The following is a 27,338-nucleotide window of genomic DNA, read 5'->3' as shown; positions in this document are numbered from 1 at the left end:
TCCTTTTAATTGTTTTCAAGTTGTCTTTTTTTTGTCCTTCCTTGGTGCATGCGAAAGGGAAAGGTCTGTAATGGGAAGCAGTCCCAGCTGCTCCACCCAGAACCATTAGTCAGTGTCAAGCACGATAGTAAAGGTTCGCACACACGCACACGGAAAGCATCACCCAATTTCACTTAAAATATATAAGAAATTCATAATGTGAATATCCCCGGGACCTGGACTCATTCCTCAAGGACAACACATGAGTAGACATCTTGCAATTCCATCGTGGTACAGAGGACCATGTATCTGCACGTGGGTCCCATGCCTAACCTGGGTGGGCAGCTGGTTAACAGAAGAATCTGGGGATATACACACACACACACACATATCGTATATACATATATCAGATAAATGAGTCTTTCTTGGCCTTCATTGGCCCCCAAACTTGATATGTTGTCAAGGATATTCCCAAGATATCCTTGGATTTCTGATCTTGTTCCATTTGCCATTACTGGGATTGCGGGTGTGTGCCAACGGGCCTGGTTTATGTTGTGCTGGGGTTCCAACTGAACTACATTGCTAGTCCTGAAAAGGGGGTTGTTGCTCTCTTTCTGGTTATTGCTTGTTTGGGGTATAAAAAGACAAGCTTGCTTTCAGAGACCTTCCTGGTTGTGACTTGCTTTATGACCGGAGTGATAGCAGTAGCTTGCTTGATTACCCGGGCAGTGAGGAAGTATAAACACAAACTTGTTTTTCACTAACCATTGTACAATCCTTAGTAACTTTTTTTAAAGTTAGGCTCTTATGTAGCCCACGCTGGCCTCAAATACTGTGTAGCTGAAGATGACTTTGAACTTTTGACCCTCTTGTCTTACCTCCTGAGAGCTAAAAAGTTGTAGGCATGTGCCCTGTAGCCAGTTTAATTCTGTGCTGGGGGTTAACCCAGGATTCATGTATGCTAGGCAAGCTCCCCATCCCTACCCAATGGCGAAGTTTTAAAAACCTTTCAGTCATTGTTGAAGCCCTGCTTCAACTCCTGGCTCTGCTGGTGCGTCTGTTCCTCTCCATACTTAAACTTTTAAAGATGTACATATTGGCGGTAGGCGTATGCCACTGCCCATGTGTGGCTGACAGTTTGTGGGATTTGTTTCTCTTCACTATGGGGCTCCAGTGGATGGAACTCAAGCACCTTTGCTCCTCTACTCCCCAGCCCTCATCCTGGCCCCTTCCTTCATGCTTTAAAGATAATACTAAAGAGGTTTCAGAAATAAAATTGGATGAAAATTTCCTTCTAGGAACTGAGTTGGTAAAATTTACACAAATTGGGATATAATTGGGTGATGCTTTCCATGATCCATATCTTCCTTTTTGTATGAAGTAGAGCTGGGGTTTAATAATATTTTAGTATATATATATATATTTAAGCTGAGAGGTTAAGAGGAAAAGTAAGCACTCAGAAAGCAAGAGACCTGGAGAGCGTAGGTGTGGTGGACTCTAAGAGACTTGCCTGCTTCTCTTTGCTTTTTCTTGAATACTTTTTTTTTTTGTTGTTTTTTTTTTTTTTTTTTTTTTTTTGGTTTTTCGAGACAGGGTTTCTCTGTGGCTTTGGAGCCTGTCCTGGAACTAGCTCTGTAGACCAGGCTGATCTCGAACTCACAGAGATTCACCTGCCTCTACCTCCCAAGTGCTGGGATTAAAGGCGTGCACCACCACCGCCTGGCTCTTAAATACATCTTGAGTGTTGTTCTAAGTCACATAAATTCTGTATCATCCCAGGAATTCTCTGGCAGGTTTTTAAATAATTTATTTAATTCTATTTTATGTGCATTGGTGTGAGATTCCCTGGAACTGAAGTTACAGACAGTTGTGAGCTACCATGTGGATGCTGGGAATTGAACCCAGGTCCTCTGGAAGGACAGCCAGGGCTCTCAACCGCTGAGCCATCTCTCCAGCCTCAGCTTTGGCAGGGTTTTTTTTGTTTTTGTTTTTGTTTTTTTTTTTTTTTTGATGGATCTTGTGCCATACCAGCTTTTAAAATGTAAGTAACCAGAATAAGCGTAGAGACGTTTGCAGTTTTTCAGTGACGTGTATATGTTGGATTCTTACCATGTAGCAGGTGTCTCCTTGATGGATGCTATGGTACATAGTGCTAAGTACAACTGGTCAGTCTACCTCCAAGGACACTTTATTTCCTAGGATAGGTGTTTTAAGTAGAATGACCTTGAGATATTAATGAATCCTGACACGTAAGGGGCCTTGCTAGTGCCTTTTATGACATTTGTTTCCTATACCAATGAAAAAGCTTACTGCAGCCCAGACATTGTGGTTTAAATCTGTAATCCTAGCACTTGGGAGGTTGCCACATAGTGAGCTCCAGGCCAGCCTGGGCTGCAAAGTGAGATGCTGTCTTAAGGCAACCACAAGACTATCCAAAGCAAACAAAAAGGCTTATTACATAATTGAGATTGGCTAAGACCAGCTGGTCAGGGAGTGGATTGAGCCAGAAAAGACGAGCTCGTGGCCTTTGCTGTGGTTATGGGTTGGTCTAGATGGGAGTCCCTAGCATATGCTTGCCAGCAAAAGACACTTAAGCTTTTGCTTGTTTTTGAAGGTGTGTGTGTGTGTCCTTCCTTCCTTCCTTCCTTCCTTCCTTCCTTCCTTCCTTCCTTCCTTCCTTCCTTCCTTCCTTCCTTCCTTTCTTTCTTTCTTTTTCGGACAGGGGTTGAGACAGGGTTTCTCAGTGTAGCACTGGCTGTCCTGGAACTCACTCTGTAGAGCAGGCTGGCCTTGAACTCACAGAGATCTGCCTGCCTCTGCCTCCCGAGTGCTGGGATTAAAGGCGTGTGCCACCACCGCCCAGCTGTGGTTTTAATTCTTAATGAGAACATTACAAAAAATGTTTACACGTATGTTTGTGTGTGCTTGGGTGCCCGCTGCAGAGTGTGAAGATCAGAGGACAACTAGTTAGAACTGGCTCTTTTTTCATAGTGTGGGTTCCACAGATTGAACTCAAGTGGTCAGTCTGCTCGGCATAGACGTCTCCCCGACCCAGGGGACATGCTGTGACTAAGGAATGTTTTTCTATAGACTGTTGCTTTGAGAGATCGGTGGTGTCCTGGGTCCTAAGTCCTTCTCAAGCTCCTGGATGCAGGTGGGTGATGTTCGGACTTGGGCTCACACTTCCAAAAACAAACAAAAAACCCGCAGTGGCCTATGCACTCACTCTACACTCTGCTTGAGGAAGGGACGCTGCTATCCCTAGCCTGGGCACAATGCTTTTCATGCAGCAGGTGCCCAGTTACATTGGAGGAATGTGCATTTTAGAAATAGTCATTGGTCAGTGGATGATGAATTGGTCGTTCGAGTCAGAAAGGGATGAGGTGCCACTTGTTCCAGCTGCCTTCGTGGGGAAAGGCCAGCCCTTGCAAACTAAACTTCAGGCAAAGCGAATAACTGTGTATCCCAACTGGGATACAAAAGCTTGGTGAGCGACTGAAGAACAGCGCGCGCACAACTACGCCAGCTGTAGGTCAGGTGACTGCCTTCCCCTGGCAACGGTTTGTTCCTAGCAACCGGGCTGCGAGTCCAGGCGGAGCGGTCAGTGGGCGGGAGACCGCTGCCATGAATCCGTCAGGAAACATTGGGGTCATGGAGCAGAATGGGGATGACCACCTAGCCACCCCGATTCACGGGCCCTCGGTGCATTCGGATAACCCGCAGGAGCGCATCCAGGCCCGGCGCCTGCGCATCGCCGCCCGCCAGGAAGCCCGAAGGCGGTGAGCAGGGGAGGCGGGCTGATGCGATGGAGAGCCCAGACCCCGGAGTGCAGAAGCTGGGGACAGGTTGGGTGGGGCTCTATGGTGAGGGGTGGGTGTGTTCTAAGTGTGAGCAGGAAACGTTTTCTTCCAGAACATTCAAGCAGTGAGTTTTGGGACAGCTAGGCGTGGTAGGTCATGCTTTTAATCCCAGTACTGGAGAGGCAAGAGGTAGGCAGACCTCTTTGAGGTCAAGGATAGCCTAGTCTACATAGTAAGGCCCTGTCTCCTCAAAATAAAATAAAATAAAATAAAATAAAATAAAATAAAATAAAATAAAATAAAATAAAATAAACGCTTTCATTTTAGTTAGTGGCCGCACTCACTGGACCCCTGGCCATGGTGATCTATTGTAGCAAAGATCAGGATAGTTTGCTGGAACTGATAATCATTTTCCAGACTCCATCCAGGCATTTTTAGTGCCAGACCCGTGAGTTAGGCATAATGGGGGCTACCATACCTGTACCCACCACCATACCTCCTAGACTCCGAAGTCTTTATTAGCTTCGGCCCAGTCGAAGGGACATCCGTTTGGCTCCCATACGGTGAGAGCTCTTACCCAGACTTAATGTATCCTAAACTTCTAAGTAGTTCATTCCAGGTTTACTTTTGGTGGAGTGGAAACATGACCTTTGGCTGAGTGTACAGATCCAGCAGAAGCATAAGATGTTGGTGCCCATGCACCTTCATCCTAACTGGGTAAGGCCATGATGGTAGTATCAGTGGTAACTCAGATATTTTTTTAATTGTCCTAAAACTGTCTGACTATCCCTCTTTCCTCACTATTAGCTCCCATAACTGTCAGTCCTTCCGGAAAGGCTGTGGGCATTACAGTATGCGCTTGCCATTGTGTTTCAGGTTTTCCCTCCCGGGAACTGTGCCACCTGTTTGGTAATTAGGTTCAGGGATGAGAACTGGTTTTGGTTCAGGAACTGGGTAAGGCAGGAGCATCCTCAGTGTGTCTGTTGCTGCATTCTGTGGTAAACAGATGAACTGAACTCTTTGTACAAGACACAAGTTCCCTCAGGACCATTATGTGTTAATGAGGGAGAGAGCCAAGGGAGGAAGTAGCACTGTATGAGCTGTGACAAGGACAGTAAGGAGGAAAGGAAAACAGTGGCTGTGGGACCTAAAGACAGGCAGCTAGAGAGGGTGGCCTGGAGCCTGGCAGAACTGGCTAGATTGTATTAAGATATTTATTGGCTGTGATAACGGTATCTGATAATGCCTCAACAAAATACACACCACTTTTCTCAACGGGAAGGGTGGCATTTTCACCCTCGAATCATTTTGCTTGCTGTTTGGGAAGTGGTGTGAAGGGGCCGGAGGAGTAACTAAGGAGACGAGGGGAGGGGACAGCTGCTCTGGCTCTGGAGAGGCATGGGCTTGGCCTGGATTCTTTGAGGTGGCGCTTTGGAAAGAAGCAGTTGAATTTGATTGTTTCATTCATTTGTGCCCCGGCAATGCTAAGCATTCGTGGACAACCATTTATGGCAGTTCTCCAGTTGTTCCTATCCTGGGCAGATGCTTGTGTTATTGTCCATATCCAAGTGTTACAAGGGAGAGGTGGCCCTTTGTTTGACCTGGCCGCCTGGCTAGCTTACACCCAAAATAACCACACAGAAACTATATTTATTAAAATACTGCTTGACCCATTAGTTCTAGTTTCTTATTGACTAATTCTTACATCTTAATTTAACCCATTTCTATTAATCTGTGTATTGCCACATGACTGTGGTTTACCGGCAAGATTCTAACCAGCGTCTGTCTCAGGCAGGAGATCCATGGCGTCTCTCTCTTTGCCCTTCTTCCCAGCATTTAGTTCTGTCTTCTCTGCCTACCTAAGTTCTGCCCTATCAGGCCCAAAGCAGTTTCTTTATTCATTAACCAACAAAAGCAATACATGAACAGAAGACCCTCCTACACCACCCAAGATTCCACAGTCTTCCTTTATGCTGTCTGTCCAGCGTTTTTTGGGCCTTCCTCTCATCTTATCCTGTGCACTCCTCCAAGCAGTGCTCTCTTGGGGTATCTGCCATCATTCATTCTCATAGTGGCTGAAGTATCTCAAGTGCCATTCCTGTATCCTGTAGTTTACTTCCTTCTGTAGATGGATGTTTCTCAATGTCATCATTGCATAGCCAATCTCTTCATGTGACCCCTGGAACCCTCCTGAGACATGCCATCTCAAACACGTTCAGCCGCTGTTCTGAGGAGCGTTTTATCCAGGTTTCAGAGTTGTAAAGAAGGCAGCTCAAGACAAGTGTCTCATATTCTTGTAATTTGTTGTTGTCATTATGTCTCTTGCTGACGAAACCTTTCCTAGTGCCTGGAATGCAGCCCTTGCTGTCCCTATCTGCCTTTTGATCTCTGAAATAGTTTCTTCCTTTGAACCGAGGTTTCCTCCCAGATAGACAAAGCTGACTGTTTGCTTGAGGTTCTGATTCTTTATTACAATGTTAAAATCCTTGTGCACCCTTCCCATGTGTTGTATCTCAGTCGTCTAGATGTTTGCTTTCATACCAAGGTTCTCATTTACTTCCACCACCCTGTTTACCATGGCCTGCAGCTCATTTGGACTTTCAGTAAGGAGTGTTGTATACTACTTATGTATATATATGTCAGCAAAATGCAAGTTATTGATTCGTACACTACCTACCTGCATGCCTATCTCCTCATCCTCCAGGGCTGTTGCTATTATTAATTCCAGGAGTATATTAAAGAGTAGTGGTGAGAGGATGCATCCCTGCAACTCTCTTATGATTGTCTTAAACTGATCACTTAGCTCTCCACAGACTTTGACTGATGCAAAGGTATCTTTATAGACATTTATAGTACTCTTATGATTTTCTCTGGGTGCTTGTAGAACCTAATTGTTTCCCAAAGTTCTTTCCTCCAAATGCTATCGAATGCTTTTCTGAAGTTGATGTACCAGGCATATAAGTCTTTTCCAAATTCTTTGTATTTTTCTGCCAGTTGCCTCAAAGTGAAGATCTGATCAATTGTGCTCCTGTTAACTGTGAATCCACACTGGGCCGCTGCTAGGATTTCCTCTGTTCTGCCCTTGATCCTTTGCAGGACAATGGAGGAGAAGATCTTGCTGCTATGGTACAACAAACCTGAGCAGTCCAGCTTGTCCTTCTCGTGTGTGGGAATTATGACTGAGTGCTTCCATTCTGTGGGAATCACTTCGTGTTCCCATATCTCTCTGAAGAGTCTGAGAAGTGCCTCAGCCCCTGAGTCTATTGTAGTCACCTACAACGCCTCCACCATGATGTCATCCACTCCTGGGGCCTTCCTGTGTTTCACTCTCTTGATAGCTTCCTCTATCTCACTTCTGTCAATATTTAATATTTCCTCATTGTCTCTGGTGTTTGAGTGGCTGCTGATGTGTTTCTCATTGTAGTCTATGTTGACAGCACTGGGGTCCATTGTATAGGTGTCAAAGTACTGTCTCCATCTTTGCTTTACTTCCTCTGGTTCTGTTAATAAATGACCTGCCCGTTTTTAATCACCCGAATCTGAGGAGCATATCTGGCAGTTATCCATCTGACAGCTTCGTAGACAAGATGTGTTTTATTATGGAGTCTAGCCCCTTTGACCTCTTTCCATATACCTAGTATACACAACTCTCTCCTCCTTCGCTCCTCTGTTGGCGCCCTGCACAGGTAGTTGTGGTGGTAACACGCTCGTGGGACGGCGAGGCAGGACATTAAAGACTGGGTTTTGAACATGTTAAGCAAAGTTGGACATTGTAAAATACTGAAATTAAGAAGTTGTTTAGGCATTTGGAAATGCTCTCAGATTGAGGAGAGAATTGCCTCTTAGTAATCTTTAGTAACCGAAGAATTAGCCCTCAGAAGCGGCCCAGGTAGATCATTATGGAGAGAGGTTCTCAGCTAAGTCCCTCCTTGCTCCAGCGCCATTAGCTCTCTTTGTTAATGTATACATAATGTAAACATAATGCATTTGTAATACCTTTGGGGTAGGGATGATCCTGAACTCCCTGAAATTCCCGTCTCAGCCTTCCAAGTGCTGGAGACTCTGGGGGACACCACATGTATGACATATTTGTCATAGTATTAAAATTATTTTTTATGCTTTATGGTAGTAGTACACTTCTAGTTTCTAAGTGATTGGGTATTTTGAGTGAAATAATTCTAAATCCTAAATGGTCTTTATTGTCTCTGAATTGGGAGGATTTGTATAATCACATACTTGTATGTGTGTATAACTAACATTTCCCCATTTTGAGATTCCAGCTTTATTTTCTCTTGCCCCAACAAGGTAGAAGGCGAGATCCAACTTCTGAAAGTTACTCTCTGACCTTCACATGACCTTCACATGGTTTGAACACACACACACACACACGAATAGATAAATAATATTTTTTAAAAAGATGGTTGTCAGCTGGTTGTGGTGGTACATGCCTTTAGTTCCAGCACTCAGGAGGCAGAGGCAGGCGGATCTCTGAGTTTAGGACCAGTTTTGTTAAAATATGGGCGCTCCAGGTCAGCCAAGGCTATGGAGTGAGACCCTGTATCAAAACAAAATCAAATCAAGATAAAATGAAGCTGGGCAGTGGTGGCGCACACCTTTAATGTCAGCACTTGGGAGGCAGAGGCAGGTGGATCTCTGTGAGTTGGAGGCCAGCCTGGTCTACAAAAGCTAGTTCCAGGACAGACTCAAAAGCTACAGAGAAACCCTGTCTTGAAAAAAACAAAAGTAAGTAAGTAAGTAAGTAAGTAAGTAAGTAAATAAATAAAATGCGACACTAAAGAGGCCTGGAGAAATGACTCAGCAGTCAACAGCAGTGACTGTTCCTTCAGAGGACCCAGGTTTGTTTTTTAAAAGCCCATGGCAGGTCATAACTGTCTCTAACTCCAGTTCCAGGAGATCCAACGCCCTCTTCTGGTTTCTGTGGGCACTGGGCATGCACATGGTGCACAGACACACATGCAGACAAGCACCCTTTGACATAAAATAAAATAATAATCACAAAGAAACTGTTCAGCACAATGGAGGAACTAGGTCTCTTCCAGATAAGGAGAGGGTGTAGCTCAGCCATCAGTCATGGGCCAATTCAAAGCGCAAAAGGAAGAAAGGGAATGGAGGGGAGAGCAGGGGAAGAAGGGAGGGAGGGTCCATTCCAAACTAGAGAGAAGTGCCTCCAAGCTCCCAGGACAAAGAAGATGAGCCAGGTGTGATGGTGCATGCCACCGACTCCAATATTGGGGAAGCTGAAGCAAATGGGTCAAGAGTTCCAGGCCACCCTGAGCTACACAAGGAGAGCCTGTCACAAAGAAACCAATAACCAACAACAAAACAGGACAACAGAGTATGGCCATGCCCAGCGTCCTGTGCGTGCCCGAGACTGCATGCTCTGACGCAGGCCCGATTTTCTATTTTCCCAGCCTCTGGTGGGTGACTTTTATTTTTAGATTTATTTATTTTATGTTATATGATGGTTTTGCCTGCATAAATGCATGTATACCACATGCATGCCTTATACACCTGGGGAGATCAGCAGAGGGCACTGGATCCCTGGAGCTAGAGTCATGGCTGATTTCAAGGCAGGTGGGTGCTGGGATCTGAACCCAGATCCTCTATGAGAACAAGTGTTCTTAGCCACTGAGCCATCTCTCTAGTCCTGTAGTGTGTGTGTGTGTGTGTGTGTTTTAAACTCATAGCATATTTTAGTTTTGTCCTGCCTTATTTCAAGGGTCTGTTGGTCGCATGTGGTCAGTGGCCACCACATTGGCCAGTATAGTGCCCAAGAGGTCAAAACGAATGAATTAAAGCAGCCAAGGGGTTGAAATAGAACCTCGGTGAGAGTTTGTGGCTGTCACTTTCCTCCCTGAACCCCTGATCTTTGTTCCAGGGATTAGCTGGAGGTATTTAGACAGAGCTGGTTATTGATTGATTGATTGATTGATTGATTGATGGTCAATGTAGAAAGTTTGGGGTGCGCATGGGGATGCAGATAAGTTAGCCTGGCAATGTCCTGGCAGAAGGGAACCATTGGTGCTCTTTCCAGAAAAGCGAAGGGTGAGTTCAGATCAGGAGCCGGAGTGAAGAGCTCTGCTGAGTAGGATTTGGGTTAAGATTTAGAGCCCGGTGGGGCCTCTCAGCTCTCTTATCTCAAAAATGGGCGGGGGTGTACTTTGGACAAAGTGGGTGGAGTTGAGGCCAGTGAAGGGCTCTCCTTGTTTCCTGGTGAATGTTGGAATGCTGACAGCTTGCTGCCTACAGCCACTCAAGAGCCCTTATGACTGCTTGTGCCTTGGGAGTGAGGGAGGTCTCTGGGCAGAAAGCTGTTTGGGGGTGGCAAGCTGTTTGCCTGCTGCCTCCTTGGAGAATTCCAGACCCTTCTTTCTCCTCTCTCTTCCTCGCTCCCTCCCTCCTTCATTGTGTAGCCTACACGGCCTTTGAACTTGTGATTTTCCCATGTGTCTTACCTTCTAATTAAAATATGAATTTGTGACTGGAGTTTTGGGACACAGAACTGTCTCTGGCCATCAGTCCCAGAGTGCCAATTAAAGAGAGAGGTAGTTAGTGTTAAAAGACAGAGAAAAGGGGTTTAACCAAGATGACCACACTGGGAAGTCTAGTGACCCCAAGTTTATTGTCTTAGTTCTGGCTCTGAAGCTGGAAACCCGATCTGAGGCCAAGTTGTCTTATTGCTTGCAGAAATGAAAACAGACCGAGAACAAAGGCTTAGGCAAAAGTTGTTGGTTTGTGTGACGTGAATGGGCCTGGCTTGTTTGCTGTGGTTTTTGTCCTGCCCTTTACCCCACAACTGTTTAGCCCCAAAGAAAATCACACTCCGTAAGTTATAAGCTGATTGGCCCATTAGCTCTAGCCTCTCGCTGGTTAACTCTCACATCTTGATTAACCCATTTTTCTGATCTATGTTAGCCATGTGGCTCAGTACCTTTTTTCAGTGGGGCAGATCACATCCTGCTGCTTCGGTGGTCTGGGCAGGAGTGGGAAGAATCAACTTCCTCCTTCCCAGAATTCTCCTGTTCTCATTACATCATTTCTACTTCCTGTCTGGTTTTCCCACCTATATTTCCTGCCTGGTCAATCAGCGTTTATTTATAACATGATTGTCAGAATACAGACAATTCTCCTGCACCAGGTTTGTTTGATTCTGTTATTATAGACACAGGGTCTCTCTCACCCTGTAGCCCAGACTGGCCTGAAACTCACAGTAATCCTTCTACCTCAGCCTCCCAAGTGCTAGGATTACAGGTGTGAGTGATGATGCCTGGTTTAGGCAGGAATTTTAATTAGAAAGAAAAGCCATGGAGGAGATGGGAACAGCACTGGCTTGGTGGGAAGTCTTGAGTTGCTGCAAATAGAAAGATCAGGGGTAGCAGAAGGATTCGGAGTGTTAATCATGAGGATAGCTTAAAAAAGAAAACCATCTGACCCTCACACCAATGAACATAAAATAATAATAATAAAAAATAAACAAAATAAAAACAACAAAAAAACCCCATCTCTTGTTGGGTGGTAGAGGCAGGTGGATCTCTGGATCTCTGTGAATTCGAGGACAGTCTGGTGTACAGAGCAAGTTTCAGGACAGCCAAGGCTACCCAGAGAGACCCTGTCATGAAAAACAAAATGAAAAAGAAAAAAAAAAAAAGAAAGATTTTTTTTCCTGCTTTAAGGGAATTTCCCCATGTGGCATGTAACTCAATGGTCAGTTTGTCCTGGATAATTTTAAGTCAGCCTGACACAAGCTAGAGTGATCTGAGAGGACGGAGCCCCATTGTGGGTGGGGCCATCCTGGGGTGGGTGGTCCTGGGTTTTACAGGAAAGCAGACCGAGTGAGCCATGGGGAATAGCCAGTAAGCAGCTCCCCTCCCGGGCATCTGCATCAGCTCCTGCCTCCAGGTTCCTGCCCCGTTTGAATTCCTGTCCCAGCTTCCTTTAATGATAAACAGTGACACAGAAATTAAACCAAAGAAACCCTTTCCTCCCCCATTTGCTTTTTTTTTATCATAGCGTTTCATCCCAACAATAGAAACCCTAACTAAGATAGGATGTAACTGGGCTCCCAGGGGTCTATGCTAAGGGGTCCCCGTAGCTGACTCTGTCAGCTACCCTCTGATGGGAGTGGTGGTGAAGGCAGGAAATGAATTTATTCCTAATGTGGCCGCACTGGAGGGGAAATGGCAATGAGGTAACTGAAAAGTTTGTTCCTGGCCCCTAGCTATCAGGCTGTGGTTTTCTGGTGGACCATTCTCTCGGGACCACTGAGGCAGGGCCTGACAGAAATAGGTCCATGCTGCCCTGGGCTGGTTTTAGTTTTCATCAAAGGCCTTTTGCCATGCATACCGGTTCCCTCCTGAACCCAAGGTGAAGCTTAAGGGACTGATTCAGAGAAAAGGGAGGTCAGAAAGGTGAAAGAGGGCATCAGCTGGCATCCACACCGCTGGTCATCATGTAGACAAATGGCACATGGAGGAGATGCCAGGAGATGCCAGCCACCAGGAGCCATCTTGGTGACGTCCTCCTGCTGTGACAAAGGCAGCTTGAGGGGTGTTCATTTCAGCTCATTGTTCACAGCAGGGAAGGATGCCAGCCCAGCCCAGGATGGTGGGTGGTGATGCTTCCCATCTCGGCTGTGTCAAGACAGACTCCATATACAGTCCCAATACCTGTCTCCCAGGTGATTCCAGGCTCCGTTAACTGACAGCTTAACCCAAGGTGGGCTTGATAAGGTTCTCCTTTCCTCATATTTGCTTCTAGTGTGGGGTGTTTTCTTTTTCTTTTTTCTTTTTTTTTTTTTTGTTTTGTTTTTTGAGATAGGGTTTCATTTTATAGTCCAGGCTGGCCTTGAATGTAGAGATCCAGCTGCCCCTGTCTCCCAGGATTAAAGGCCTGTGCCCCACTGCCTGTTTTGTTTCTTGAGACACAGTCTCTCCCACAGCCTCGGCTGTCCTAGAACTCACTTGTTAAATGCTTCCAGTTGTGTGTGTATGGCAATTTTTTTTCCTTTTTTGTGATTCCGGGGAATTGACCCCAGGGCTTTGCTCATGTTGGGAAAGCTTTTACCACTGAGCTATGTCTCTAGTTCTTAGGCGTTTCATTTAAAATTTTATCTAAGTCCGGTATCCTGCACCATGTTTGCAATCCCAGCACTTGGGATTGAAAGACTTTGGGGCACCTTAGCATTACTGCACCCCCTTCCTGGGAACCAGGGGACCCTGGTAACCAACCACGCGTGCCCTGGAGCGTTGACTACTTTCCATCCCCTTTGTAGTCTTTCTTCAATAGACCCGGACCCTGGAACTGGGGTGAGACGACCTGCAGATAACCTGCAAGTGTTCTTCCTTGTTCAACCAACCCCGCAACCACCATAGCATTGATCAGTTAGAGTTAGCTGACTGTTAAATGAACTAGTCAAAATACTTGACAAATGATTTCTGGACTCTCCCTTTGATTCTGTACTACCCCCTCCCTAATTTTGTGTTTTTTTCCTTTAAAAGAGCCTGTAATAGACACAGCAGGGGTCCGCCTCCTCTCGAGGCTGAGGGACCTCTGCGGTGGTAGAATAAAAGTTCCTCTTGCTATTGCATCAACCGTGCTGAGAGTGTCTCCTCCTTGGTGGGGCTTTAGGGCCCAACAGGATCAGAGAGACAGCTGGGTCTCTCCAAGTTCAAGGCCAGCCTGGTTTACACATCAAGTTTCAGCCAGCTAGGGATACATACCTGTGTCTCCCCACAAAAGAAAAAAATAAAATTCAAGTGGTCTGTTTTTAAGTATATTTAAAGACAGAGCACAAACACTCATGATAACAGCAACATCCTGCTTTGGTTTCTCCCTGCCACAGGGAGGCCCTGGGAGAGTATCTAGACGGAAAGAAGGAGAGCGAGGAAGAGCAAAGCAAGAGCTACAAACAGAAGGAAGAGAGCAGACTGGTATGAGCTGGCCACAGTGAGCCCCTTAGCGTGGTCGTCACGGGTGGGCGGGTACCACACCTTCTGTGTTGCTGTCTCTAGATGGGGCTGAACCAGAGTCTGTCCGGTTGGGGCTGCCCAGGAGTGAGCTTTCAAGAATTTCAAAAGTTCTTGTTAGGAAAGGTGGAGCACATCTCTAGTGCCATTGTCCAGGGGATTGGGGCAGGAGCATGGCTATGTGTCTAAGATTGGTCTAGGATAGAGTGTGAGCCTGTCTCAAAAACAAACAAACAAGAGACGGGCTGGGGGATGGCTCGGTGTTTAAAGCGCTTGCATCCAAAGCACAAGGGCTGGAGTTCAGATCCCCAGAACCCATGTAAATATTGAATGGGTAGGGCAATAGAGACAAAGGGTCCCAAAGCAAGCTGGCTTGGGATTTGCTATGTAAACCAGGTTGTCCTTAAAGCCAGAGATCCACCTGCCTCAGCTTCCTGAGTTCTAGGATTAAAGGCGTGCGCTCCCACACCCAGCCTTAACTTTTTAAAATATATAATTACATTTTATTTACTTATTTTATGTGCCTGGGGTGTATGTGCCATGGGTGCATATGGCACTCAGAAGACAATTTGTGGGAGTTGGTTCTACAGTGTAGGGTTTGGGAATTGAACTCAAGTTATCTGGTTTGGCAGCAAGGACCCTTACCAGTGAGCTGTGTTATCAGCCCTCTTGAATTCTTTACAGAATGGTCTAGCTTTACAGATTCTCATCTCTTTGTTTTCCAGAAACTGACTAAACTGCTGCTCTGTGGTACTGAGTTGGTAACAAATATCCAGGTGGCTACAGACATCAGGGAGATCCATAGGAGGGTTGAAGAAGAGGAGGTCAAGCGTCAGCGGTGAGGCTTCGACTGCGCTTGCGCACTGCGGACGTCCTCAGACTCAGATTCTGAGTCCCAAGCACTTTGTTCTAGAATTGAGATGACTATAAAGAACCGCAGGAAGTCACACAAAGAGGTTTTAGGGTTTCTCTGCAGAGGTCAGGAGAAACTCAACAGGCTTAGGTTGGGCTGGAAAGGCCAAGAAGGCTTTGGCTGTTGAGTAGGTGTTTCAGGCAGAGGTGCGCAGTCTCAGAACATGCTTGAGAGTGGCAGATGTGGCTCAGAGGGTGCCAACAGCCCCGAGAATGACTTTTTTTTCTTCCCCCGAGACAAGGTTTCTCTGTAGCTTTGGAGCCTGTCCTGGAACTAGCTCTTGTAGCCCAGGCTGGCCTCGAACTCACAGAGATCCGCCTGCCTCTGCCTCCCGAGAGCTGGGATTAAAGGCGTGCGCCACCACCGGCCCGAGAATGACTCTTGCAGGTGCAGCTTGCTGAGTAGGCGCTGCTGACAAAGCAGGTGATGACTGCAGGAGGGTGTGTGTGTGTGTGTGTGTGTGTGTGGGCTGCATTCATCTGAAGCCTCTGCCAACAAACCTTTTTTCCTGTGGCTCTAAAGCTGCAGCCGAATTGATGGAAACCTGGGCTTGGAGTGCCCCCTAGTGTTCCATCTGCAGAGGCGACTAGGGCTGAGATGAGGCACAGATGAAATAGCACTTTGAGACAAAGTGTCCTTGTGCACTGGGTTTTCTTCCTCTTATCCCGGCTTCTCTGATCTTAGAAAACACCCTGGGAAGCAGCACTACTTCAGTCTTTCATACAGGACCGTTACCTGAAGCCATGAAGAAAGATGACGTTACTGTGGCTGGCTCTTAGTGAAAAATTGGAGGGGGGAGGACAGGCAAAACAAACAAAAACAAAACAACAACAGCAAAATCAACCAAGAAGCTCGATATTAAATCAGTTAAATGAGAAGACTCACAGGCAGCTCAGAGTTATATTCATATGTAGCAACATTTTCTAGAAAAGAAAAGAAATATTGTAATAGGTACCATGACTGTGGCGGTATGAGATATGATCACAGGATATTTATGTTGTGGCTCCTGTCATTAAAGAAGTTTGTGCCATTTATGGTGACAATCATATAGAGTTACAGGCATTCACTGATGTGGTCCTGGACACCATTTTCAGAAGCGCTCCTGCGTCAGCTGATACTGGCTTCTCTACTGAATCCTCAGTGTGCCCCTTCACGGGCCTCTTTGGAATCTCTACAGGGCGCTCCTGGTTTTGTTACTGATGATGGAGGGGAGTGATCAGACACCCAAGGCTGTGCTGTTAGTGAAAACTTATCTACGAGTTTAAGAGCAGGGTGTGGTGGTCATGCCCGGGTTTTCCTACCTCAGTTGACTGTGTCTTGACAGGTCCTTATAGACACACCCAAAGGTTTGTTTCCATGGTGATTTTAAACCCCACCAAGCTGACAATATCAGCCACTGCAGATTTCGGTGTGGACGTGTGGACATGAAGAGCAGGGGAGAGAGACATGGAAGGGTGGTGGTCCAGGCCTTAGTGTAGGGGCTGTCAAGAGACGAACTTGCTGGTGATCTGTCTTGGCAAGTGCTTGACGTAGGTTACTTGGGGTGAAGCCTTGAAATGAAAGAAAGGGTGTGGAGACAGCTCAGTGGGTACAGGGGCTTTGGACCAAGGCTGATGGACTGAGTTCATCTGTGGGCCCCACACAGTAGAATCAGAGACTGACTTTTTCAAGTTGGTCCATTGTTGTCCACACACAGGTTGTGGTACATGTCTGCGCGCACACACACATGTGCATGTACACACACATACACAAACATACTAGATAAATAAAATTCAGTACAAAATTAAGCCAAAAGCCATTTCCCCAGAGTTTGGTTTTGCTCTTGGTGAGGGTCTGAGGGAAGAGCCTGGACCGCGGAGCCTCTGTCATGCTCCCAGGAGAAGCTGCTGGCTCCTCTGGAAGGCAGGCTCCAGAACGCCCAGCACACTTCTCTTTGCAGACTTGAGAAGCTGGAGAATGAAGTTAAGACCAGCCAGGACAAATTTGACGAAATCACGGCCAAGTGGGAGGAGGGCAGACAGAAGCGGATTCCTCAGGAACTGTGGGAGATGCTCAACACCCAGCAGGTGCACTGTGCTGGCCTCATAGAGGACAAGAACAAGCTGATCAGCGAGCTGCAGCAGGTGAGGGGCTGCAGCAGGGTGAGGAGCTGCAGCAGGCCAGGGGCTGCAACAGGCCGGGGGCTGCAACAGGTGAGGGGCTGCAGCAGGCCAGGGGCTGCAGCAGGGTGAGGAGCTGCAGCAGGCCAGGGGCTGCAACAGGTGAGGAGCTGCAGCAGGCCAGGGGCTGCAGCAGGCCGGGGGCGGGCCTCCATCCTGTCTGAGGGGGCGTGGCCTGGCAGTCCTTGGCTTTTCCTGCCTCACTTTATCATCTGGCCTGTGACACAGTTCAAGCCAGGCGTGGTGATCTACACCTGTAATCCCAGCACTTGGGAGGCTGATGGGGGAGAGTAAGTCAAGGCCAGTTGGGCCACAGCAATGAGATGATGTTGGAAAGAAAATAGAGAAACCCACCTGTTTGCACTTTTATGGTAAGCGGAAGCTCCTCAGGTGGCAGGCACGCGGCTCTCTCAGGAAGCTGCCGAGCTCTATCACTCATCTGTATGCCCCGCTTCACTCCGTTGACTGTTCCTCTAAGCTCTCAGCAGGGTTGAGTCTGGCACAGGTTCCATTTGTCTATTTTTGATTTTTGCTCCCACTACAAATCCACTGTCCCAAGGCTTTTTCTGATTTCTTCCAGATACTCGCTGTTTTAGGCTTTGCTTTTAAGTTTTTTTTTTTATTCCATCTGTTAGCTGTTTTATGACATGAGGTGAGAGCAGTGTTTCATATTTTACATGCAGACTGTCCAGCTATTTCAATAATGTGTCTTTTTGGTTTCTTAAACATATTCAGTTTCTGGGCATGGTCTCATATAGTCCAGGTTGGCTTTGAAATTAATCTGTAATTGAGAATGACCTTGAACTTGCCTCTGCCTCTGAAGTACCGAGGTTAGAGGTGTGTGTCACGATACTCGGCTTCCGTGGAGCTACGGATCAAAGCCTGGGCCAACCAACTGAGCTACACCTCTGGCTCCAGTAACACTGAGAGGACTTTCGCCACAGTGGGCTGCTGAAAACTCTCGGGTTGAGGCTAAGGCTGTAGCTGAGCAGAAGTGCTTGTCTCGGACAAGGCTTCCCCGTGAAGTGCCTGCCTCTGCCTTCCAAGTGCTGGGACTTAAAGATGTACACCACTGTACTAGGCCTTCTCTTCTGGGCAGCCAACCAGCTCCCCAAATCATGACACAGACTTGTTATTAGTTTTGAATGTTTGGCCTAGTTTAGGCAGGTTCTGGCTAGCTCTTCTAACTTAAATTAACCTCTTGCTCTTTATCTACCTTTTGCCTCTGGACTTTTTACTTTTCTTTCTGTATACCTTACTTTCACGGCTTCTCGTGTCTGCTGGCTGGTGGCTGCCTGGCTTCTGCCCTGGGCGTGTTCCTTGTGTTCTTCTCTTCCTTCTCTTGTTCTTCCTTCTCTCCCCTTCCCTCTCCTCTCTTATCTTCCCCCCCCCCCCCACCTAGCTTCCTCCTCCTATTTATTCTTTCCGCCTGGCAGTCCCGCCTGTCCTTTCTCCTGCATAGCTATTGCCTGTTCAGTTCTTTATTAGACCAGTCAGGTGCCTTAGGTAGACAAGGTTACATAGTTACATCGTTACATAGTTAAACACACACCCTTACATCATTAAACAAATGCAGATAAACAAGAACAACCCAGCTTTACACAGTTAAACTAATATTCTGCAGCATAGACAAATGTAACTCATCTTTGCCTTTTTAAAATAATATTCCACAACACACCACCACACTTGGATTTCTTTTTTTTTTTAACCAAGTCTTGCTATTCAGGCTAGACCAGCCTTGAGCCCACTATGAAACCCTGACCTGAGTGACCTCAAACTCACTTAGTAACCAGGGTCAATGCCGCTCACCATCCTCCCATCTCTAGGCCACACTGTCACGCCCGCCTTAATTCCGCATGTTTGCAGGTTTGGATGGGGGTGCTGGGTGGGTGTGCTTGGAAGCTCTTGTTCCTGCCTCTGTTTCTGACCGACTTCTACCTGTGCCCCACTCAAGGAGTTAAAAATAAAGGATGACCAGTATGTGAAGGACTTGAAGAAGCAGTCGGACGACATCAGCCTGCTTCTGGAGAGGATGGAGGAGCAAGTGAGGAACGTGATGAAGAACTTCCGTCAGGAGCTCATTCACATCGAGGTGAGGGTCTGTGTGTGTGTGTGGGGGGAATGGCTCCGACCTCTGATTTCTTTCTGGTTTTAGGGTTTGTTTGCTCATTCATTCCTTTATTCAACAAGTGAGAGTCAGGCGCTTAGTGTGTGGTTCCAGGGGCAGGCGAGACAGCCGTGAGCAAAGTGGAGCCCCCGTTGGAGCCCCTGGTTGGAGCCTGTCGTCTCCCGGGAGGCAGCCAGATGACACATGTACACTCCTAGTTATATGAGGACTGTGAAAGAGCAGACAGGGCAGAGCGTGTTCAGTCAGCTTTCTGTCTGGGTGACAAATCCCAGAACCGGACGACTTAAGGGGAAAGGTCTGGCTTTCGCTGATGGGTTCAGTTGGTTCTGTCCATCGTGATGGAGAAGATGTGGCTGCACAGTTGTGTTCATGTGAGGGGCAGCAGAGCGGCATATGCCTGCGCTAGAGAATGTCCTCATCTCCCCTTAACCCACCCAGACCCCCCAACCTCTTCTATGTAGGGTCCTAACCTACATGCCACCCATATTCAGGGTGGTTCTTTCTCTTAGTCTCAGACTGCCCAAGAGGTGTGCTCGAAGCTGTCTCCGAGGAGACTGTTCAGGTTGACAGTAGAGATGAACCACAGAGACTAAGTGAGGGATGTCAGTGCTCCAGAACCAGTCAAATGGAGCTGTTTGCTGGTATATGGCGGTGATGTGAGGTGGGGACAGGATGGGACAAGCAGGAATCAGAGATTATTATCTTGAAAGACACGTTCAAGATTGAGATTGTGTTTTAGGTCTTCCAAAACCAGGAGAGAGGGCCCTCCCGATTGTCACCCTGCATTTTCACCGTGCAGGCATTCACAGTCTGCATGTTGTCTTTGCCGTCACAGCAACGCTGTCAAGGCTGAGGTGCATGCCAAGGTTTGCTCTGTGGTTGCCTCCAGCACCAGGGCTCCGAGAGACTAAGCCGTGGCACTCTGGGCAAGCCTCCTCTCAGCATTTGTGAGAAGTATGCCATTGCTAACTTCCATTCAACCCTTTCAGCAGCCATTTGGCCCCATGAAACCTGGCAAGTTCATGTTTGTGTGACTTCATCTATATGACTGGGCACCAGGGCCTTTTCCTGTCTTTGTTGTAGAAAGCCTTTGAGTTGGAACGTCAAGAGCTACTGTCGAGTAATAAGAAGAAATGGGAGCGAGCGCTGCAGGCTCACAATGCCAAGGAGGTAAAGGGGTGGGTGAGCAGGTGGGAGTGTCCAGGGTGACCTGTGGGCAGTATTGGATATGGCCGAACCCTGAGCCTCGAGTACCTTGGGTAGGACTTGTATGGCCCATGCTTTTTTCTGGGCTTCATCATTAGTCAGTGTGGCTTCAGGGCTGAGTGTTCAATGGCTTTCCACCATCTCGTCATTACCTTCTTGGGTATCCACTCCAGTCCTAGTATTTGTGACCCAAAAAAGTGTTTTTCTTTTTCATATTTTTTTTTTGAGAGAGAGGGTCTTATATAGGTCAGGATGGCTACAAACTTTCTTTTTTTGCTGTTGTTGTTTTGTTTTGTTTTGTTTTTTTTTGAGATAGGGTTTCTCTATAGCTTTGGAGTCCTGGAACTCACTTTGTAGACCAGGCTGGCCTCAAACTCACAGAGATCCACCTGCCTCTGCCTCCTGAGTGCTGGGATTAAAGGTGTGCACCACCACTGCTCAGCCACAAATTTTCTATATATGGTCAGGAGTGACTTTGATCCTCTGCCTCCATCCCCTGAGTGCTGGGATCATAGGTGTTGTTATGGTTTAGATAAAATGTTGCTACGGTTCCCCCAGTGGCTGAGGGCCGTGACGGGCAGTGGGCAGTGGGTCCCAGGCAGGGATCCATGCGGCGGGTGGTCCCAGGAGGAGTCACGGGTGAGAAACAGAGATGGATAGGCATGCAGAGAAAGTGGGTATTTATTTAGTGGGTTATGGAGGGGAAAGGGAAAGGGGAAAAGAGGGAAGAGCAGAGAGAGGGGTTTGTCTCTTAAAGGGACAGGGTACCCAGGTGACAGACCAGGCTGGCAGATCGTAACAGGTATGCAATGTTATGTCTACTCTATGAAGTACTAGGGGTCCAACCCAGGGCTTCCCGTTCACATGCTAAGTAGGCACTCTTTCAACTGAGCTACCTCCCCAGCCCAGGAAACTTTTAATTAACTTAACTAATTATTGTTATTAATTTTTGAGACAATCTCACTATGTAGTCCTGGCTTGCCTGGAACTTGATATGTAGAACAGACTGAACTTGAACTTGTGAACATGTAGAACTCCCTGTGTAGAACAGGCTGACCTTGAACCTGTGAACACATAGAACTCCCTATGTAGAACAGGCTGACCTTGAACCTGTGAACACATAGAACTCCCTATGTAGAACAGGCTGACCTTGAACCTGTGAACACATAGAACTCCCTATGTAGAACAGGCTGACCTTGAACTTGTGAACATGTAGTACTCCCTATGTAGAACCTGTGAACATGCCTTTGCCTCTTGATTGTTGGGGTTGCAGGTGTGTACAATTCAATTTTAAGACACACTTAAAAGTAGTGTAGGAATAATGTGTCACTTTATTTCATAGGTACAAAGAGCAGAGAAGTGACACAAATAAGACGAATTATTGTTATTATTTTGCACTGTAAAGGCTAGGTTATAGGGTATGTTTTTCTTTTGAAAAAATATTTTTAAAAAAAGATCTGTGGGTTTTTTTTTTTTTTTTTGTAGGCATGTGAGCTTATGTGAATGTGTGTAGGCTCCCACAGAGCCAGAAGAGGTTGTTAGATCTGGAGCTGGAGTTACAGTGACATGGAGTCATGTGGGTTCTGGGAACCAGACTTGGGTCCTATGCAGGAACGTCACTGTCTGAACAGCTGAGCCATCACTCCAGCTGCTGTGTCTGTAAGAACCCAGCCAGGATTCTGAGAACCCAGTCTTGGAGCTTGGGCCTTTGAATGCTGAATCATCTGTGCTGCTATGGGTGCTATGGTACTGCACCTATAGTGCAGGCACCTGCACTAGGAGATGGTTAGCCAGTCTCGGGCAAGGGCCTGGAGATCGAAATACACACACACACACACACACACACACACACACACACACACAGAGGGCACCTGCACTAGGAGATGGTTAGCCAGTCTCGGGCAAGGGCCTGGAGATTGAAATACACACACACACACACACACACACACACACACACACACACACGTCATCCTTTAATTCCCCAAGAATACCCACTTTATTGTGTCCAGGGCAGCTTATATAGGGCCTTCCCTGACCAATGGCCGCACCCTAGCTCTTCTTCAGCTGCAAGCCACCCGAAACCACTCCCCTGCCATCAGGAACTCCTGAGGGTCTGGAGCTCAGAGCAGCTGCAAACACAGGAAAACAAGTTGTGTTGCTCAGAGCAGCTGCAGGCATAACAAGTTGTTTACTCCGGCAGGCAAGGGGGTCACAGGAGATTCAGGGTCTGGGGGTCCACCATCCCCAACAGAAAGAATACCAGCAGACATCCCTGTCTGTGAGACTCCAGGCCCCACACTGTACCCTGCTTGTCGGGCTCTCCTGAGGGTTGAGTTGGGAGGGAGGTTCCCTAATCTGCACGGCTGTCCACCCTCAGCTGGAGTACCTCATCACCCGCATGAAGAAGGTGGAGGACTATGAGAAGCAGCTCAACAAGCAGCGGGCCTGGGACTGCGAAGAGTACAACACCATCAAGATCAAGCTCGAGCGGGACGTTCAGGTGAGAGGCAGCCGGGAGGTGACAAATGGAGTCTCTCATCTCAGCTACTATCCACGGTGTCTCAGAGGCAGGCACTTACTGTATAGTATTTACCTCTTTTCTCTCCTCTTCCTCTTCCTCCTCCTTCTTCCTGTCATCCTTCTTTGCCCTCTTCCTTCGTCCTCTTTCCTCTTCTTCCTTGGAGGGATAAGGTCTAATGTAGCCTAGGCTAGTCTTGAACTCATGATCTTTCTACTTCTAAGTGTCGTGAGCTTCTGTGTGAGGGTTAGGAACAGGATACCCAAGTCCTCTGCAAGAGCAGACAGCGCCCCTAGCTAGGGAGCTACTCTCTCCAGCCCCTTAGTTTAGCTGTTAATAAAGGAAAGAAATTCTTTTATTTTAGGCTGCTCATGCTCTGTCTGTCTGTCTATTGATCTATACATCTATCATCTACTGTGCTGGGGGCTGAATTTAGGGCGTCATCCACACTAAGCACATGCTCTCTCACTGAGCTATAGGTCTAGCGCTCCTTTTACTTTTTATTTTGAGATAGTCTCAAGTTCCCCAGGCTGGCCATGAAGCCACCCTGTAGCCCAGGGTCGCTTTAAAATTGTGACACACCTTCCTCAGTTGTAGGCCTATGCTCATTTAAGACTGTAAACTCAGTTCTCAGTAAGAACTGCTGGGATTTTTGTTTGTTTGTTTTGATTTTTTGAGACAGGGTTTCTGTGTGTAGCTTTGGAGCCTGTCCTGAAACTCACTCTGTAGACCAGGCTGGCCTCAAACTCGCAGAGATCCGTCTGCCTCTGCCTCCCCAGTGCTGGGATTGAAGGAGTGCACCACCACCACCTAGTTTAGAGCTGCTGTGTTTTAATACCAGGCTGTTAACCACAAAACACTGAGTACATGCCAGCCCCAGTGGCAGTTAGTGCAGGACTGGGGATGGAGCCAGGGGTGTGATGGTGCATGCCTGTAATCCCAGAATTTACAAGGTGGAGGCAGAAGGATCAGCAGGTCATCTTTAGCTACATAGTGAGTTGGAGGCCAGCGTAGGCTATATGAGCCTTTCCTCAAAACCCCACCAAACAAGCAACAATAAACTATGTTCACTATATAGCAATCAAGGATGGCTGTGCTGAGACTAAACCCTAAGAAGATTGACAGTGGGGCACCGGTGTGGAAATTATGTTAAGCATAGAGAGAGAAAACTAATACCTACTATGCAAATTGTGTCACAGTGCCCTGCAGAGGTGGATTGTGGGAGACACAGGCTTCTGTGAATCGTGTGGGATCCTTGGCTACGCTGCCATCGACCCCCATGTGCCATTGTCGTTGGGACCTCAGTGGAGCCCAAAGGGCTTGGGACTGGTGCCAGACACTCAGCACAGTGGCAGTGCCCAAGGCTTTGGTCCCTGGAATTGCTCTCAAGCAAAACCAGGAGAAAATGATTGTGACAGAGGAAGTAAAAATGGCCAAGAAATAGACAAATGTGTGCAAGCAGAGATGCAAATCGAAGCCATCAGATGACGGTTGCTGTGGTTGGGTTGCCTGGGTCTGGTTGCTTTGGGATTTTGCTTATAAAATCAGCGCAGTCAAATTTGTCCAGATTGCAAAGGGGAAACGGACTCAAGTCCTTCCATTCTTTGCGGTATTCAGTGGCATGAGACGCTGGAAGTGGTTCCCAGTGTGGTACCAAGGGCCAGAGAGATGGCTCAGTGGTTAAAAGCACTCACTACTCTTGCAGAGGATGGGTTTGGTTCCCAGCACCCACCTGGCGACTCAGGTTCTGGCCTTCACCTGCATGTGGTATACATACATACATACATGTAGGCACTCACACATGCACACTAAAAAAAGATGAAGCCAGGCAGTGGTGGTGCACGTCTTTAATCCCAGCACTCGGGAGGCAGAGGCAGGCAGGTCTCTGTGAGTTTGTGGCTAGCTTGGTCTACAAGAGCTAGTTCCAGGACAGGCACCAAAGCTACACAGAGAAACCCTGTCTCAAAAAACAAAACAAAACAAAAAAACCCCAACAAAACAAAAAGATGGTACTGGAGATGTCCCTGTGTGTGTGTACCCCATGGTATAGACATAGAGGTCAGAGGATTTGCAGGATCAGAAATGATTTTTAGAAGTTATTTCTCTCTTGCCACTATCCCTCCTAAATATATTTTAAAGTATGACTTAGTATTAGAATGCTCACCTAGTATATGCAAGGCCCCGAGTCTGATCCCCAGTACCATTGTTTAAAAAAAAAAAGGCAGAGCTGGAGAGATGGCTCAGTGGTTAAGAACATTGCCTGCTCTTCCAAAGGTCCTGAGTTCAATTCCCGGCAACCACACAGTGGCTCACAACCATCTGTAGAGAGGTCTGGTGCCCTCTTCTGGCCTGCAGGCATACACACAGACAGAATATTGTATACATAATAAAAAGGGGGGGGCTGGAGGGATGGCTCAGTGGTTAAGAGCACTTTTTGCTCTTCCAGAGGACCCAGGTTCAATTCCCAGCACCCACATGGCAGCTCACAACTGTCTGAAGATCCAGTTGCAGGGGATCTGACACCTTCACACCAATGCACATAAAATAAAGTTAAATAAACCATAAAAATATTTTTTAAAAAAGGCAAAAATATTTTTAAATGAGCCTACCTGACGGTGGTAGCGCATGCCTTTAATCCCAGCACTCAGGAGGCAGAGGCAGGCGGATCTCTGTGAGTTGGAGGCCAGCCTGGTCTACAAGAGCTAGTTCCAGGACAGGCTCCAAAGCTACAGAGAAACCCTGTCTCGAAAAACAAAAACAAAAAAACAAAAAGAAAGAAAGAAAAAAAGAATGACATTTGTATCGAGTTCATGTGATAGGGTTTGTTTCATTTAAAGCTCGCATGCTCATTATAGTATGGATATAAAAACGCAGTGTAGCGGGAGAGACTGGGGGAGCGCTGTCCTGCGGGAGGCATGCAGGTTCTGTGGACACTCAAGCACTCTGCATCTCAGAGAGGACTGGAAGAACCTCTGCTGTCTGTAATTCTCAGTGCGCTGGAGACCTTCTTCTCTGTGTGTTCATGCCCTTTCATGTTACCATATCCAACACGGAGCTCTTGTCCTTGACTTCTGTAGTGAGCCACTGGTCCCTGGCCAGCCCCTGAGCACACAGGGCTTGGGTTCTGATCCAGATTCCTGGCTTATGCCTGGAAGGGGTTATGTTTGGAGCAGCATGGGTAGTTTCCATTGTCCTCTGGAAGCACACGGGACCATCCTAGGAAGCAGAGTCAAGGCTGTTCTGCTCTAAGCATCTTCCGTGGGTCCTTTTGGCTCCACCATGCAATGCTCGCTGTGGTCTGGAGGAAGGTAGGTAGCTCCCGTCTGCCTGTCACTCCTGCATCTTCCCCGAGTTGGCCTGCAAGGTGCCCAGTGCTGACTGGGCAAGGTGGAATGGGGACTTGAACTCTCCAACAGTGGAGACAGAATCAGTTTCTCCAAATTTCTTGAAAGGAATCTGCAGACTAGTGGAGAGAGACAGGATGTGGGGAGACTGCGTGTTGAATCACCCCCTTCTCTAACGAGGAAGAATCTGCCGCCGTCGGTATTGCTGCCTCTTCGGCTTTCCTCACTAATCTTAAAATAGTAAGCTGGGCTGGGGAGGTGGCTCAATCAGGAAAGTGATTGCTACACTGAGTTCAGGTCCCCAATATCCGCATAAAAAGCTACATGGCAGCATGTCCCTGTAACTCCAGTGTCACAGGGTTGGACAGAGGTCGATCCTTTGGGCATGGTGGCACATGCCTTTAATCCCAGGCAGGTGAATCTCTGTGAGTTCCAGGGCAGCCAGGGCTGTTAACACAGAGAAACCCTGTCTGAAAAACCAGAGTCAGTGAGCTCCAAGTTCAGTGTCCTAAAAAAATAAGGTGGCGAGTAACTGAGGAAAAAAAAGATGATGTCAACCTCTGTCCTCCACACAAGGCACCCACACGCATGTAGTCCTGCACACATGTGAGCACACGTATATACCACATACTTGCAAACAAATTAATGAATAAGTTGATGGAAGATTTCAACATGAAGACCAGGCTGGGCTGGAACTCGTAGTCCCCCTGCCTTGGTCTCTGGACGCCTCCGATGACAGGGATGCACCATTGTGTCCAGCCTTTCTGATCACGTTTTCGCGAGTTGACAGAGCAACCTCTCTGCAGGGTCTGGACGCCCCGCTTAGCAACCTGAGTGACACCACCTTGATGTCTGGATGATATTTTAAGTCCTCAGTTTGGCAAGGCTTGGCTGCATAGCCCACTTCATCTCTAGCGGTTGTGGCCCTGTGTCCTGCGTCCTGAAGTGCTCGCAGTCTCCCGAGAGCTCCTCTCCTTGCTTCTGTGTCTGGTGTGCCATTTCCTCTCCCCAGAGTCACCTCCCTAAGTCCTGCTAGTCCAGGTCTCAGCAGATGTGAGGGTGCCGTTTCCTCAGGGCTGATTCTTGGTCCCTCGAGGCCAAGGGCTTCTGACTTAAGAAGGAAAGTGTTCCTCTCTGTGGCCCATAGCACCCTCTGTGTACTTTTAACTACTTCTTCTCTTTTATTTTTTGAGACAGCTCTGCCTGTTCTGGAACTGGCTTTATAGACCAGGCTGGCCTTGAATTTATAGACATCTGCCTGCCTCTGCCTCCCAAGTGCTGGCATTAAGGGCCTGCGCCCCCACC

General features: G+C 47.4%; 1 protein-coding gene across 2 annotated transcripts in view; it reads left to right on the top strand.

Annotated features, from left to right (window-relative positions):
* Window positions 1-3,581: 3,581 nt before the first annotated feature.
* The window catches only part of Drc1 (dynein regulatory complex subunit 1), a 34,907-nt gene continuing 11,150 nt past the window's right edge, over window positions 3,582-27,338 (top strand). Inside the window, exons 1-7 of one of the 2 annotated variants that reach the window (XM_057772853.1) lie at window positions 3,582-3,758; window positions 13,642-13,729; window positions 14,491-14,603; window positions 16,618-16,801; window positions 18,792-18,929; window positions 20,049-20,135; window positions 22,549-22,671. In XM_057772853.1, coding sequence (XP_057628836.1) covers window positions 3,604-3,758; window positions 13,642-13,729; window positions 14,491-14,603; window positions 16,618-16,801; window positions 18,792-18,929; window positions 20,049-20,135; window positions 22,549-22,671 — 888 coding nt within the window. In that variant the 5' untranslated portion in view covers window positions 3,582-3,603. The remainder of the gene's footprint in view (window positions 3,759-13,641; window positions 13,730-14,490; window positions 14,604-16,617; window positions 16,802-18,791; window positions 18,930-20,048; window positions 20,136-22,548; window positions 22,672-27,338) is intronic. The other variant, XM_057772855.1, reaches the window with a different exon arrangement.

Source organism: Chionomys nivalis, chromosome 1 (genome assembly GCF_950005125.1).
Source record: "Chionomys nivalis chromosome 1, mChiNiv1.1, whole genome shotgun sequence".
NCBI classification, from domain to species: Eukaryota; Metazoa; Chordata; class Mammalia; order Rodentia; family Cricetidae; genus Chionomys; species Chionomys nivalis.
The sequence above is the reverse complement of the archived record's forward strand: the minus strand, read 5'-3'. Positions and strand labels throughout refer to the sequence as shown.